The sequence below is a fragment of the Suricata suricatta genome, chromosome 9, assembly GCF_006229205.1.
Source record: "Suricata suricatta isolate VVHF042 chromosome 9, meerkat_22Aug2017_6uvM2_HiC, whole genome shotgun sequence".
Classification (NCBI taxonomy): domain Eukaryota; kingdom Metazoa; phylum Chordata; class Mammalia; order Carnivora; family Herpestidae; genus Suricata; species Suricata suricatta.
Window position 1 is genome coordinate 11243676 of NC_043708.1, and position 13835 is coordinate 11257510.

The 13835-nt window shown below is 40.0% G+C and overlaps 1 protein-coding gene across 5 annotated transcripts in view; it reads left to right on the forward strand.

The window, feature by feature from the left end:
• The window catches only part of TRIP11 (thyroid hormone receptor interactor 11), a 64054-nt gene that overhangs the window by 11770 nt on the left and 38449 nt on the right, over positions 1–13835 (forward strand). For 2 of the 5 annotated variants that reach the window (XM_029950583.1, XM_029950585.1), the window contains exons 4-9: positions 1421–1690; positions 3901–3969; positions 5423–5591; positions 7703–8068; positions 11121–11161; positions 11762–11848. In XM_029950583.1, the coding sequence (XP_029806443.1) occupies positions 1421–1690; positions 3901–3969; positions 5423–5591; positions 7703–8068; positions 11121–11161; positions 11762–11848 (1002 nt within the window). Of the gene's footprint in view, positions 1–1420; positions 1691–3900; positions 3970–4745; positions 4803–5422; positions 5592–7702; positions 8069–11120; positions 11162–11761; positions 11849–13835 lie in introns of those variants that run through there. The other 3 variants (XM_029950584.1, XM_029950586.1, XM_029950588.1) reach the window with 2 other exon arrangements.

Sequence of the window (13835 nt, forward strand, 5' to 3'; positions counted from 1 at the left end):
TGTCCTCCAGGGGATTCCGAGTTTAGCTACTGGGAAGGGGCGCTTTCAGAAGCTTCATAGGTGATTCTGGTGCTCACATCGTAATTGAAAACCCTGCTGTGGAAAATTCGGCATGTTATTTTCTATTTAACTGTTGATATTAAAGGGCAGATTAGGCATTTACGTTGGGAAATGCCTCTTTGTTATTAGAGCTAGCATTTTTTAACCCTCCAACTTGATTTAAGTGTCTGTTTTATAATCAGAACTTGCTTTGTGTTAAAGTTATGCTTGAAAAAATTATGAATTTCTGTACTTTTTTACTAGATGAAAGATAATATATGAATATAGTTAACATCTGCTATTTTCTGCCCTCATCATGATGTTCATAACCCCCCAAAGATGCGATTCATCTTATAACGTGCATGGGAAAATGAATGAAATGTGTGCACTGCTATAAATTCTATTAGAGAAGGGGCTCTGACAAGAGAAATGTGTTTGTTAATATGTTTGACATCATTGTGTTTGGTTCTCGCTTGTCTAATTGCTTGGCTTTACGTGCATAGAAAGATTGTTGACTGACTCCCAGTTTCAGATTCTCCTCCATTGTCTTCTGAGGAGGTATTTTAGGGAAAACGTATCTCAGTTCTCCCCAGTACACTCTTATATTTTGAGTAATCTCTCACTCGAAACGGATATGGCATTATGGTAAGTCCTGTATTCCTAATTTCTTTCAGACAGTGAGGTGGTATGGCCAACCCTCAGTTAAAACTCCTCTGTAGCTTTCAGAATTTTTATACTATTCTTTCCCTGAGTAAAGTCAAATTTTCACTGGCTCCTTTTTGCCAAGGTTAAAGCCGAGGCCTCTTTCAATGTTTGATTTTTTTCTAAGACTCACGGGCTAACAACCAGAGGCTCATTGTGCCATCTAAGAAGATTAGATTAATAAAGCGTTCTTCCAGCAGTTGTACAAACCATTAGAAAGTTACTCCTGATTCATGACGCATTTTAAGCCTACATTATATAAGACTATTCCAACAGGTGCTCTGCGGAAACTTCTGATACACAGGCTGATGTAGTTTTCATTTTCTCATCACTTAAGGTTTGATAATACAGATAGATCCCTCGAAATTGCCCATACTGTCTGATACATAGATGATAGTAAACCGTGTTTAACTGAGAACTTCATTGCTTTAATTAACATATGAGTGAGATCCTAATCTTTGTCCTGCTTGAAACATTATCTCTGCTTTAACTGGTGATCATGTTTGGTTTTTAAATAAAAAACGTGTGGTTGGGATATTATAAAACACTGGGATTCAGCCGATAGAGTTACCATCATTGGATAGTTTCAAATCATAACTTTTAACATTACAAACCTACAAAAAGATCAGCGTGGCTATTTTAAAGTACTTTCTCTAAAACTCAGATTATAAATGTCTAGGTAGAAATCAGCCATCTTAAAGCAAGACAGACCGCACTGCAGGACCAGGTGCTGAAGCTTCAGTCGGCTGCCCAGGCAGTACATTCAGGGCCTGGCGGGCTCCCAGCAGCGCCTGCGTGTGCCTATGGCCTTGGTCATCGTGCTGCCGCTTTCCACGACGATGACATGGACTTCAGTGACATAATCTCATCACAACAAGAAATAAACAGGTTGTCAAATGAAGTTTCAAGACTGGAGTCTGAAGTTGGCCATTGGAGGCATCTTGCTCAGGTAGGTAAACTTGTCATGAGGTTTTGAAAATTCTTAGTGAAAATAGTGGTTCTAAATGTAGAGCTTTTGGTATCCGAAAGAACCCTGGACCAGGAAGTTGAAAACCTGTAGTCTAACTCTGCCAATGATTTTCTGAGTGATTTTGATCAGGTCATCTTTCTTGCCTTAGTTTTTTCTCCCCTCTATAAAATATTTGGAAGAAATTTTCAAAAAAATTTAGAGCAACAGAATCATGTTTTAGAATAAAATAAAGGTACATCTGGGTGGCTCAGTCGGTTGAACAACTGGCTCTTGATTTCGGCTCAGGTCATGATCCCAGGGTCATAGGACTGAGCTCCTCATCGGGCTCCTCACTGGGTGTGGAGCCTGCTTAGGATTCTCTCCTTTCTTTCCTCCCTCTCCTTCCCTCCCTCCCTCTCCTACCCTTCTTCCCTCCCTCCCTCTCTCCTTCCCTCGTTCCCTCTCCATCTCTCTATGCCTCTCCTTCCCTCTCTCCTTCCCCTGCTCCCTCTGCCCCCCTCTACGTCTCTCCCTGCTTGCATGCATTCTCTCTATAATTTAAAAAAAATTAAAAAAAAAATAGTTACAAGTCCAGAACTTAAGAGAGATAAAAATGGAGTTGCTGCGGTTGAACGAGCATCGTTCCCCCTGGGGTCCCTGAGGCTGCTTCTTGCTGGGGCTTCAAGATACCAGATTGAAATTACTTGTGTAGATGTTCTCTGTGGTTCCTCTTATCATTAGTTATATGTTAAGTGAAAATTTGATCATTGGTATTATGAAATACATTAAACAAACTATTTTGTGGGTTTTTTTTTGTGGGTTAGAAATTAAATCCTTACTATTTGGGCAGTAAACTTTTAAGGAACACTTTTCATCTTCTATATCAGATTTTATATTCTCTGATGTTATTAGTAGATATGAGACCCAAAGTAAATTGGAATGTTGCACATTTGGATTTGATTTCATCAATGTAGAGAAAAAGTATATAAGTAAAGAAATTGTTTTCTTTTTGTGAGTATAATCTAGTTACATAAAGGAGAAACCCTATTAATTATTATTTTGCTTCTCAAGTTGCTAGGCATTTCCAATACCCAAAACAAATCTTAGGATGATCAGTTTTCCATCTTCTCTTTAAAAATGCAGCAGCTCTTAAACTATGGTACTGTAGATTCTCTGTCCTACCTTCAGAGACTAGGATTTTGTAGCTTATTTTAGGGCCTTGGAAATTGCATTCAAACAATAAATGCCCCCAGGTGATTCTGATACACATTGTAATAAACCTAAGACTTCACAGGGAAGAGCTGTATTGTGAGTGTGTGTGGTTAGGCCTATCTTGAATGTTCACTGTAATTACTGACCTGTAGTGGGATACCAAGACCAAGGTGGAAAAGGCATAACTGAGATCTTTCACAGGACTTAATTTTTTAACAAGGCTTAGTAAAACTTATTTGTGTTGGATTTTACAAGATGTTTTTCTCTATACTATCCTAATATATATTAATCTTCATAACTATGTGAGGTACATATTACCGCTGTTTTACAGGTAAGCAAAGTAAACGTTTAATCCACTTATTGTCACGGTGCGTAAGTTGTGACTCAACCAGACATCTTTTGACTCCAGATCCTGGAGTTTCTAGTATACTATGTTCCTTTTTTTATCCAGAGAGCAGCTTTTTGTTCCCTAACACACTATATAGTAAATGTTAATAAAGATAAATGAACAACATTCAGCTTTGAATGAGAAGAGAAATATCCAAAAGTTCTTTTGATTGTTAAAGTAAAGGTTATTCTATATTGGGGTAGAGATCTGGGTAAAATCATTTTAGAAAGATTTTTGCTGGGTTATGATTAGAATTAATGTTGGGTAACTTCCCATTCTGAAAAATTTCCTTTTAGGAAGCTGTTTGATTATCATCAAATATACATTTTGTTAAGCTAAGTAAAATATTCTCTGGTATTTTCCTTCCTAACAATTATTTTGTAAGTGTCTCCCTAATTAGTTAACAGACTCTTAAAAATGATCTTTTATTTGTTGTGTATTACTCACAATTGGACTGGGTTCTTCAAAAGGGCTTGGCATTCTTTAATCAGAATTTGTCTGGGAAATGCTCCCTTTTTTGAAAAATGCCATTTAATAAAATTAATTTGTGACTTTCTCTTGTACAAGAAAATCAGTACAGTTATTTTCTAATTCCATTTTTCTGATCTAGACTTCTAAACCACAAGGGTCAAATAGCTCTGATCAAAGCGAAATCTGCAAACTGCAAAGCATCATTAAGGTAAGACAGGTTGTTGGAACAATGACTATTATACATCTGAAATTTGCTCATTGGAAGTATAATTAATAGAAGTCTCAGTTATAAAACTAATGAGAGTATGATGATTTCTTTTTACTGTTTTGTATCTTCATTCTTTATGACAGTAAGGTATATAAAAGTGTCTCAACAAAATTGTTTTTGAACATTTTTTTAAGTATATTTCATTACTCTGTACTTGTTATTGTGTCTTGTAAAATGGTCTTTATTAAAACCATTTCAAAGTTGCTAAAGTTTTTAGGGTTTAGAGTTAAAGGATGTTGGCAAATAAAATGCTAATACTAGTCACTAAATAATTATTTTTTCTTAATGGTGGTATTTTGCTAGTTTGTGTCCATTATTTCATTCAAGAAAAATCTTAGTTCTATAAAATTATCTTATGGCACTAAATTGTTTTTAGTGTATAAATTATTGTCAGATACATAATTTTTAGTTGTGGGTTTTATTATGATAATACTAACACGGGTGGGTTCCCAAGTCAGACTTGTGTTTGACTTCTGACTCTACTATTTCCCAGCTGGTCTACAATGGGCAACTTACTTAATCGTTCCAAGCTTCCATTTTATCATTAGTAAAATAGATTTCATAATAGCTTCTCTGTAGGATTGTGTTAAGGTTTGAATCTAAAGCTCCTTTCCTAGTGCTGGCACTTAAGTAAGTGCACAGGATTAAAGAATAACCTTACTTGTCTTCTCAGAAAGTAGAAGCTAATTTATAGATTAGGATTCTTGGCTTACAGGCAACAGAAGCCATTTCTGGCAAAGTAAAGCAGAAGAGGATTTACTGGAAGGACTGAGGTTAGTGTGTCCACAGGATTGAAAGAATTGAGCGTTTTCACCTTAGAAAGGACAGGATTGGAGACCTCGATAGTAGGGCACAGTGGACTGACCTTTCTGGGTGCAGCTGTCACAGTGCTTCTGGTTCAACTAATTTCCCTCTTTGAAGGACTCGGCTCCAGATCCAGATTCCTAGGAGAGAGACTGGTGGTCTCAACTTGGGCAGCAGTGCACCTTGGTTGAGTTTGGGAGTGCTGTCAAGGCTGGTAGGAGGAAGGGCCGAACAGGGGATGGGAATGATAGGGCACCGGCTACAGACTGGACAGAAGGGCAACATTGGCATTGGTGGGATATGTCGTAAGCAGGACAAGCTCATGGTCACAGATATGAAGAAAAAAATATATTTTTGCTCACTTCCTGTTTCAGTTTTTTCTTGCTGAGGTTCTCTCATTAAAAGAGAAGAACTGTTCTTAAGACCCAAGAAAGGAGAGGGTAGAGTCATAATTGTCCAGATTTGGAGTCTGTGTTTAGATTCTTTTCAGCCATAGCTTGTTCAGAGGATTGTTCTTAATACAGACTTTTGCACAACAATGAAATATTATCTCTTATAAATGGGGTTAGCCTTGTTTTTATTTTTTAAGGAACTTAAACAGAACCGAAGTCAGGAGATCGATGACCATCAGCATGAAATGTCAGTGTTACAGAATGCACATCAACAGAAATTGACGGAAATAAGTCGTCGGCATCGAGAAGAACTAAGCGACTATGAAGAACGAATTGAAGAACTGGAAAAGCTGTTACAACAAGGTTGTAAGTTGTTATTAACGTAATGTATTAGATGATATAATTAAAAGACCAACCTAGTGATGTAAGAGCAGACACTGAAGTAAACTTAGACTAAGTCCTAAAGAATGAGTGAGTGACTAGTTCATCTGCCAGAAATTTGCAGTGGTATCACTATTGTCAAGATTATGTGGAAATTGGGCCACCTTGGGGCACCTGCGTGGCTCAGTCAGTTAAGTGTCCGGCTTCAGCTCAGGTCATGATTTTGCAGTGCAGTTCATGGGTTCGAGCCCCATGTTGGGCTCTGCACTGACAGCTCAGAGCCTGGAGCCTGCTTTGGATTCTGTGTGTCTGTCTGTCTCTCCACCCCTCCCCTGTTCATGCTATGTCTTTCTCAAAAATAAATAAACATCCAAAAAAATTAAAAGAAGAAAAGAAAAGATTATTCAGAAATGAAAAAAGAAGGAAGGCAAAAGGTTGCCTTTGTGATAAATAGTTGCCATATATAGATTTCTTTGTATTGTTTGGTGATGGTACTTTGGTAATAAATGATTAGAACTATTTTTACTTTCTTTCAAATTCATATACATAGGCTTTTTAGTAGTTGATTCAAATAATATTTTTCCTTGACTGGTTTTTAAATGCTTTATTGTGGGGGCAGCTGGCTGGCTCAGTCAGTGGAGCATGTGACTCTTGATCTCAGGGTCATGAGTTTGAGTCCCATGTTGGGTAGAGATTATGGGGGGGGAGTCTAAAATAAAAATGCTTTATTATGGTAATTTTTTAAAAAAGTTTATTCATTTTTGAGAGAGGCAGAGAATCTCAAGCAGGCTCCAAACTGTCAGCACAGAGCCCAATGTGGGGCTTGATCCCACAAACTGTGCGATCATGACCTGAGCTGAAATCAAGTTGGATGCTCAACCAACTGATCCACATAGGCATCTCTGTTGTAATTTTTTAAAGGACTTTGTTTTTATAACAAAATTGAGAAGGAAGTACAGAGGTTTCCCGCATACACCTGCCCCCAAACACATGCATAGCCACTTCTACTGCCACCGTCACTCATCTGAATGGTACATTTTTTACCAAAGATGAACCTACATTGACACGTCACGATCCCTCAAAGTGCATCATTTACCTTAGGGTTGACATCGGTGTTGTACGTTCTATGGGTTTGGACAAGCAGATGACGCATACTTACCATACGATCATACAGGGTAGTTTCAGTGCTCCAACATCCTTTACACTCTGCCTGCTCGGCCGCCCCCTGCCCTCCTCACCAATCTTTTTATTGTCTCTATAGTTTTGCCTTTTCTAGAACGTCACATAGTTGGTTGGAATCATACAGTATGTTGCCTTTACAGATTGGTCTCTTTCATTTAGTAATGTCCATTTAAAGTTCCCCCATGTGGGGCACCTGGGTGCCTCAGTGGGTTAAGCGTCTGACTTCGGCTCAGGTCACAATCACAGGTCATGGGTTCGAGCCCCGTGTTGGGCTCTGTACTGACAGCTAGCTCAGAGCCTGGAGGCTGTCTTCAGATTCTGTGTCTCCCTCTCTCTCTGACCCTTCCCTGCTCACGCTGTCTCTCTTTCTCTCTCAAAACATTAAAAAAAAAGTTCCTCCATGTTTTTTCATGGCTTGATCCCACAGTTCTTTTTAGTGCTGAGTAATACTCCACTGCTGGAGGTACCGCAGTTTATCCATTCACCCCCTGAAGGACGTCTTTTTTCCAGGTTTGCAGCGAGGAATAAAGCTGCCAAAAACGTCATTGTTCAGGTTTTCATGGGGGTGAGAGTTTTCACTTCCTTTGGGCAGATGCCAAGGAGTGCAGTTGCTAACCATATGGTAAGGTATGTTTCATTTTGTTAGAAACTGCCAAACCGTCTTCCAAAGTGGCCCGACTACTTTGCATTCCCACCGGGAGTGAGTGAGCTCCTGCTCCACACCCTCACCAGCATCTGCTGGTGCCCGTGTTCGGAACTTCAGCCATTCAGTGGGAGTGTAATGGTGTCTCGTTGTCTTATCTGTTAAAGATCTTCAGGTTTCAAGTCTGTTCAATCTCGAAGTTGTATGTAGCAAGCTATTTATCCCTTGGTAGTTGACATTTGCTGTCCTTGATTTTCTGTTCATGTTCTAGGTGGCTCAGGAATTGCACCATCTGATCACTTAAAAATCCATGAGATGCAAAAAACTATTCAGGATCTACAAACTGAAAAAGTAGCATCTACCAAAAATATTGAAGAACTTCAGGACAAAATAAAAGACATAAATAAAAAATTATCTTCTGCTGAAAGTGACAGAGATGTTTTGAGGAAGGAACAGGAACGCCTGCACGTGGAAAACAGACGGATAACAGAGGAGTGTGAAAACTTGAGGCGGGAATGTCGTAAATTGCAGCCTGATGCCGTGCGGCAGGGCCGCGCTGGGACCGGAGGGGAAGGAGTCCCGCCGCAGGGCCCGTCCTTGGAAGAGGAGGTGCTCAAACTGCAGCAGGCGCTGTCTGGTACTCAGGGTTTGGAGCTTCTCTGTGATGGGTGTTTTAGTGCATACCAGTTGTTTTTAGACACAAACTGAGAACTTTATGGAAATGGAGGATTCACGGAAACAACCGTGTAGAATTTGAATATTCTGTTTGGTTTTGCTTCAGTGCCATACTTAGTGGATAACCAGTAGAAATTTTCTACTAAAAAGTCTTCAGTCCCTGCCTCATCCTTAAGTATGTACATGGCGCTCATTGCTAGGGGGCAGTGTAGATTTTGGGAAATATCTAGGTAGCTGTTTATTGGGAGGAGGTGTGGGTATATTTCCGTTAATCCGTGTAGAACTAAGTACTTCCTGGAACTCATTAGGGTCCAGACCCTCCAGCTAAGGAATGCAGCCTACTTTTTAAAAAAATTCTGTGTTACTTTTTGAAATGATGTCCTGTATCTAAGCAGACACAAGAACCTTTTACCATTTTCCACACTGAAGCTGCTGCTTTGTTACCGTACCTGTGTTCTGTGTTAGGAAAAGTTCTTGAATGAAATAGGCCAAACACCAGGATTCATTCATGCCAGGAAAACATAACAGGAGCTCTTTGGGCTGCCAAGATGTGTTTACTTTGCATTTTTGTCTTCTCACGATATAAACTCTCACATTATGAACCGGATCGTTCCTGCTCTGGCGGGCGTTTCTCGCTGTGCTCCCCTGTCCCCACCTCCGGTCTGTATTTCTTGCCTGGTGATTTATCCTGAGCGCCTGACCGGGACGGCCCAGCTCTTTAAAGTCAAAATGAAGTTAGGTTCACGGTCACCATGTCCTCGTCCACCTCCTCCTCTTCCCCTCCCTGCCTTGGTGATTGGTGGCATTTTCCAGTCTGCCAACACAGAGAATTTGAGGTCATCACCTACCTATCCTGAAGGTTCTATTTCCTTAGCATCTCTGGCTCAGTACTGTTTCAGGATCATACCCCAGAGGCGCTCTGGGGTTTCTCACAGGTGCTTCCATTCTGGGAACTGCCAGGAAGGCAAGAAGGCTGTTCATTAGGGATCTAGACTTCTTTCTCATTGGACTTCAGAGTAGCTCTGCTCTCTTCAAAATAAATGTATCTGTTTATTTCGGGTGACTCAGATGAGTTCATTTGCTTTAAAAACAAACCTACTGCCCTAGTCCTTTTTATCCAGTTTCCATGCCACTGAATCACTTCAGCAAATCATAATTTCTTTTGCCTGATTAACTGGCAGTTTTTTCATGGAGCAGAATAGCACAGTGGCCAAGTACACGACCGCGCTAAGTCCAGCCCCATCACTGATTAGGTGACAGTGGGCATTTTCATCGCCATCTCTCTGCTTTGGTTTTTCCATCCGTGTGGTTGGGATAATGATGCTGTCTACTTCATAGGTACATGGTGGCGATGGGGATTCTCTGAGTAACTAGCTGCAGAGTTCTCTCTAGAACAATGGCTGTCCCTTAGTAAGCATTACAGAAGTGTCAACTGTTGTTATTTTCCGGTCTCCATGATTCCTTCAATTTTTTTTTCTTTCTGCAGCCAGAAGAGTTTTTCAGAAACTCAAAACCGTTTACTCCCCCGATTGTAGGACTCTGTGACGCCCTGTGAACTTCAGGATAAAGTCTAAACCTCTTAGTTAGACATAAAATGTCTTTCATGATCTGGTCCCTGTCTCTCTCTTTAATTTCAATTCTTCCCTTTCTCCTGAGTAAGCATTAGCCATTCTGAACTTGCTGTGTATCTCCTTAAGCCCGCGATGTCCTCTATTAGGTCTGTCGCTTTTGCATTTGCTGCTCTGTGTGGAGTGTCTCTGTTTCTCTTTTTTTAAGTATACTACAACCCTTTGCAGGTATTGGATCTACTGGGAGGTGCTCTGCCCTCCTTACCGCTCCCCTGCCCCCGGTCTGGAGCAGGTGCTTGCCCTTCCTGCTCTCTGGCACCTTGCGCTCCCTCTATCACACTGTGCTGTAGTCACATGTTTACTTGTTTGTCTTTTCTCTGAATTGAAAGCTCCCGGAGAGGGACTAAAGGTTTTCATCTTGTTGTCTAGCAACTGACCTCACAGTAAATGCTCAGTATTATCTGAATGAACATTGAGTAAAACTTCAGCTGGACTTATGGTATTCTGTCTCTGTGCTCTTCTAGAACCATTTCTAGGTGTGGATCTATCCATAATACCAGCTCGAGTGGTCTTTTTATCTTTCGTCATGTGCAAGTCACTGTATTTTTTTTTATAATGTTTAATTTTGAGAGAGAGAAAGAGACAGCCACATGACCAGGGGAGGGGCAGAGAGTGGGAGACAGAGGATCTGAAGTGGGCTCTGTGCCGACAGCAGAGAGCCTGATATTGGGCTTGAACTCATGAACTGTGAGATCATGACCTGAACCGAAGTCAGGTTTTTAACTGGCTGAGCCACCCAGGCTCCCCTGTCATGTCTAAGTCACTTTAAACCATTGAGAATTGGGGCACCTGGGTCACTTGGTTGGTTGAATGTCCAATTCTTGATTTTGGCAGGTCATGATCTCATGGTTTGTGGGTTTGAGCCCCACGTCAGGCTCTGTGCTGACATTGTAGAGCCTGCTTGGAATTCTCTCTTTGCCCCTCCTCTGCTCACTCTTGCTTGCTTGCTCTCAGAATAAATAAGTGAACTTTGAAAAATAAGTAAGGAATTGAGAGATTTTGTATTGTGGTATGAATAAGTATTCTTGTTTTTAACCATTTCCCCTTAATCTCAGTCCTTTTACTATTTCCTGCACAAAAACTAATCAACTCATTTCGAAACATTGTTATTAGTGTTTTTATCAAGGCAGTAACTTATGACTCATCCAAAGTATAATTACACCTATTTCTTCTGTAGAATTACATTTTAATAGAGCATCTTACTGGCATTTTAATATAGTCAAATAGAAATGTAAAACAACAAAAATACATTTCAGTAAGAATCTTTAGGGCTTGCTGATTGCGCTTATAAATGCACTTTATTTTAAATGAGTTTTATTCCTGAGTTTATTATAGGAGGTAAGAAGTTGAAGTATTTTAATGTCAGATTCTTTGTTGTTTTTACAGATGCTGAAAATGAAATTATGAGACTAAGTATTTTAAATCAGGTAAACTAAGAGAAAAATCTTCTTTGATTTCTCAAGAAAAAGTATTTTGATGATTGTAGTTGCTTGTTTTGTGTGGTTTTTTTTTTTTTTTTTTTTTACAAATTCACATGAACTTATTCTAGGACCTCGCATCACAGTAATTTTACATTTGCTGATTAATAACGATAACTTTTTGATTCATAAATTGTAATTCTAAAAGTTACATCATTGAAAAATGCAAGTATATCACTTTCAAGATTAATTTGATAGACATTATATTACGTATGGAAGTGGAAGCAGATTTCCCAGCAACTGAGGAATGCATTTTGATTTCCCTTAAGGAATTTAGAAAGTTGTTTCTAGTGCTAATGATTACAGGTTATTTTGTAAATGTATTTATGTATCATTTATATATATTTGTGTATGTTTTTACATGAATTTAAAAAACCTCTGTCAGAATGTTTATGAAATGAGTGACTGGTTTTAGATGGTCTACTGCAGTATGCTTATAATTTTTATGTCGCTAGAGAAATGCTGAGTAGATACACAATTGTATAGCTTGCCTACTTTTTTACAAAAAATTTGAAGTTTATCTGAAAACGCTGTTTTAACATTTTGTAGGATAACAGTCTCACTGAAGACAATCTGAAACTTAAGATGCATGTTGAAATTTTAGAAAAAGAGAAGTCCTTATTGAGTCAAGAAAAGGTGGGTGCATTGAAAATGGGCCCAGAATTAAAATATTGTGTGTATTACAGATGAAGCCAAGGGCCAATTCATATAAATGGAGCGTTTAGGTCTTCAGAGGCCTCAGAATAAAGCTGATCTCATTGGGGCTTGTCAGACCAGGTTCAAGTACTTGGGCAAGGTTCAGAGTGTGAGGGGATGGCCAGGGTTTACACTCACAGATAAGCCGGTAGGAGTACAGATACGGGCAGGAAAGATAGCTGAAGGCTCTCTTTTGGTTTCCGATGAAGTCCTGACAGCAGCGACGGGTGGGTCACGAGTCTGGAGCGGCGCCCGACAGAAACCGTAACTGCAGACATGTCCCAGCGAGCATCCGTGGTGGTGGGCAGCAGTTTCTTAGCATGAGGGACACAGGGGGTATAATCTCACTGGTAGAAATATGGTCTTTGTGTGTATCAGTAGCAAGGTTGAAATGAGGTTCTGTAATGCAGTGTAGGGTATGGGGAGAGGTATTTTGATGTTTGTACCACTTGGGGGTAACTCCTTGGCTAAGGCAGTTAGTTGCTTAAATAGAGGATAGTTGTAAGCTGGGATTAATTTATAGGCCAGTTTAATTTAAAAATTGTAATTTTTAAGCAGTGATACATATTGACTGACGTACACATTCAGTAACTCATATAGAAAACCTTTAGACAGTCCGAATGAAGTATCCTTTGCACCTCCCGTGGTTGGCCTGTTTTCTGAAAGAAGTCTTTCTTAACCGGTTTCTTGTGTGTCCATCCTTTCAGACTACACCTAAGTGTGTATGGCTTGGAAAAACTGTTAGCGTACCATACATACTATTCATATATGCCTTAACATGAGGTTTTCAGCATCCTTCCACATTCGTGCATAAACAGTGTTTCTCAAAGGGGCATTTTAGCAGGTGGACCGGAAAATTCTTGGTTCTGTGTTCTGTCGTGTGCATCATGGGGTCCTTGTCCCCACTCTTTCTACCCACTTAGAGCCAGTAGTGTCTCCCATATTACATATGATTGCTCTTTTCTCTCCCTTTGCGCTCTGCTCTTTCAGTTACTCCTCTCTCTAACCCGCCTGGGTACACTTTGTAGTCTGCAGACCTCTGCTCATAGGTAATAGGATCTGTAACCTTCTCTTGGTATTTTTGGATTCTGCAGCCATTCCTGATAGATGTGACTCCTTTCCTTTTGATGTTAAGTAATCCTTCGTAACATATCCTTTGATTGTCTCTGATACGGATCTACTCACTGCTTTAGAATACCAGGCCATACTGGGGCGCCTGGGGGGCTCAGGTGGTTAGGCATCCAACTCTTGATTTCAGCTCACTGTTCATGAATTCGAGCCCCGCATTGGGCTCTGTGCTGACAGTATGAAGCCTGCTTAGGGTTCGCGCTCACTCTGTCTCTGCCCCTGCCCGTGGGCTCTCACGCTCTGTCTCTCAAAATAAATAAAATGTTTTAAGTTAAAAAAATCTTTTTTTTTAAATAACTAAAAATGCCGAACATAACTGTAAGGCTGTGTGTGTTCATAAACGTCTACCTGAAAAACTTCTTGTGGTTCTCCCAATTGACATATAAATCTAGAAAGACATAGGAGAATGTTATATTCATCAACTGTAGTTCAGAATAAACTTTTGAATCGGAAGAAAAATGGGAATGGTGAGGCAGCTGTTCTGGTTTAGTTTTCGGTGGACTCTTGGTCAGGTGTGTACAGTCTATTTGTAGAATTTTGAGATTCTTACTTTAAAGTGGATTCCATAGAAGTTTGATTTTTCTCGAGCACCTGGGTTGCTCATTTGGCTAAGCATTCAACTCTTGATTTCAGCTCAGGTCATGAACTCATGGGGTTCGTGAGTTTGGGCCCCACATCAGGCTCCTCCACGCTGACAGTACAGAGCCTTCTTGGGATTCTCTCTCCCTCTCTCTCCCCTCCCCTGCTCATGCTTGCGATCTCTCTCAAAATAAATAAGTAAACCCTATATATATATATA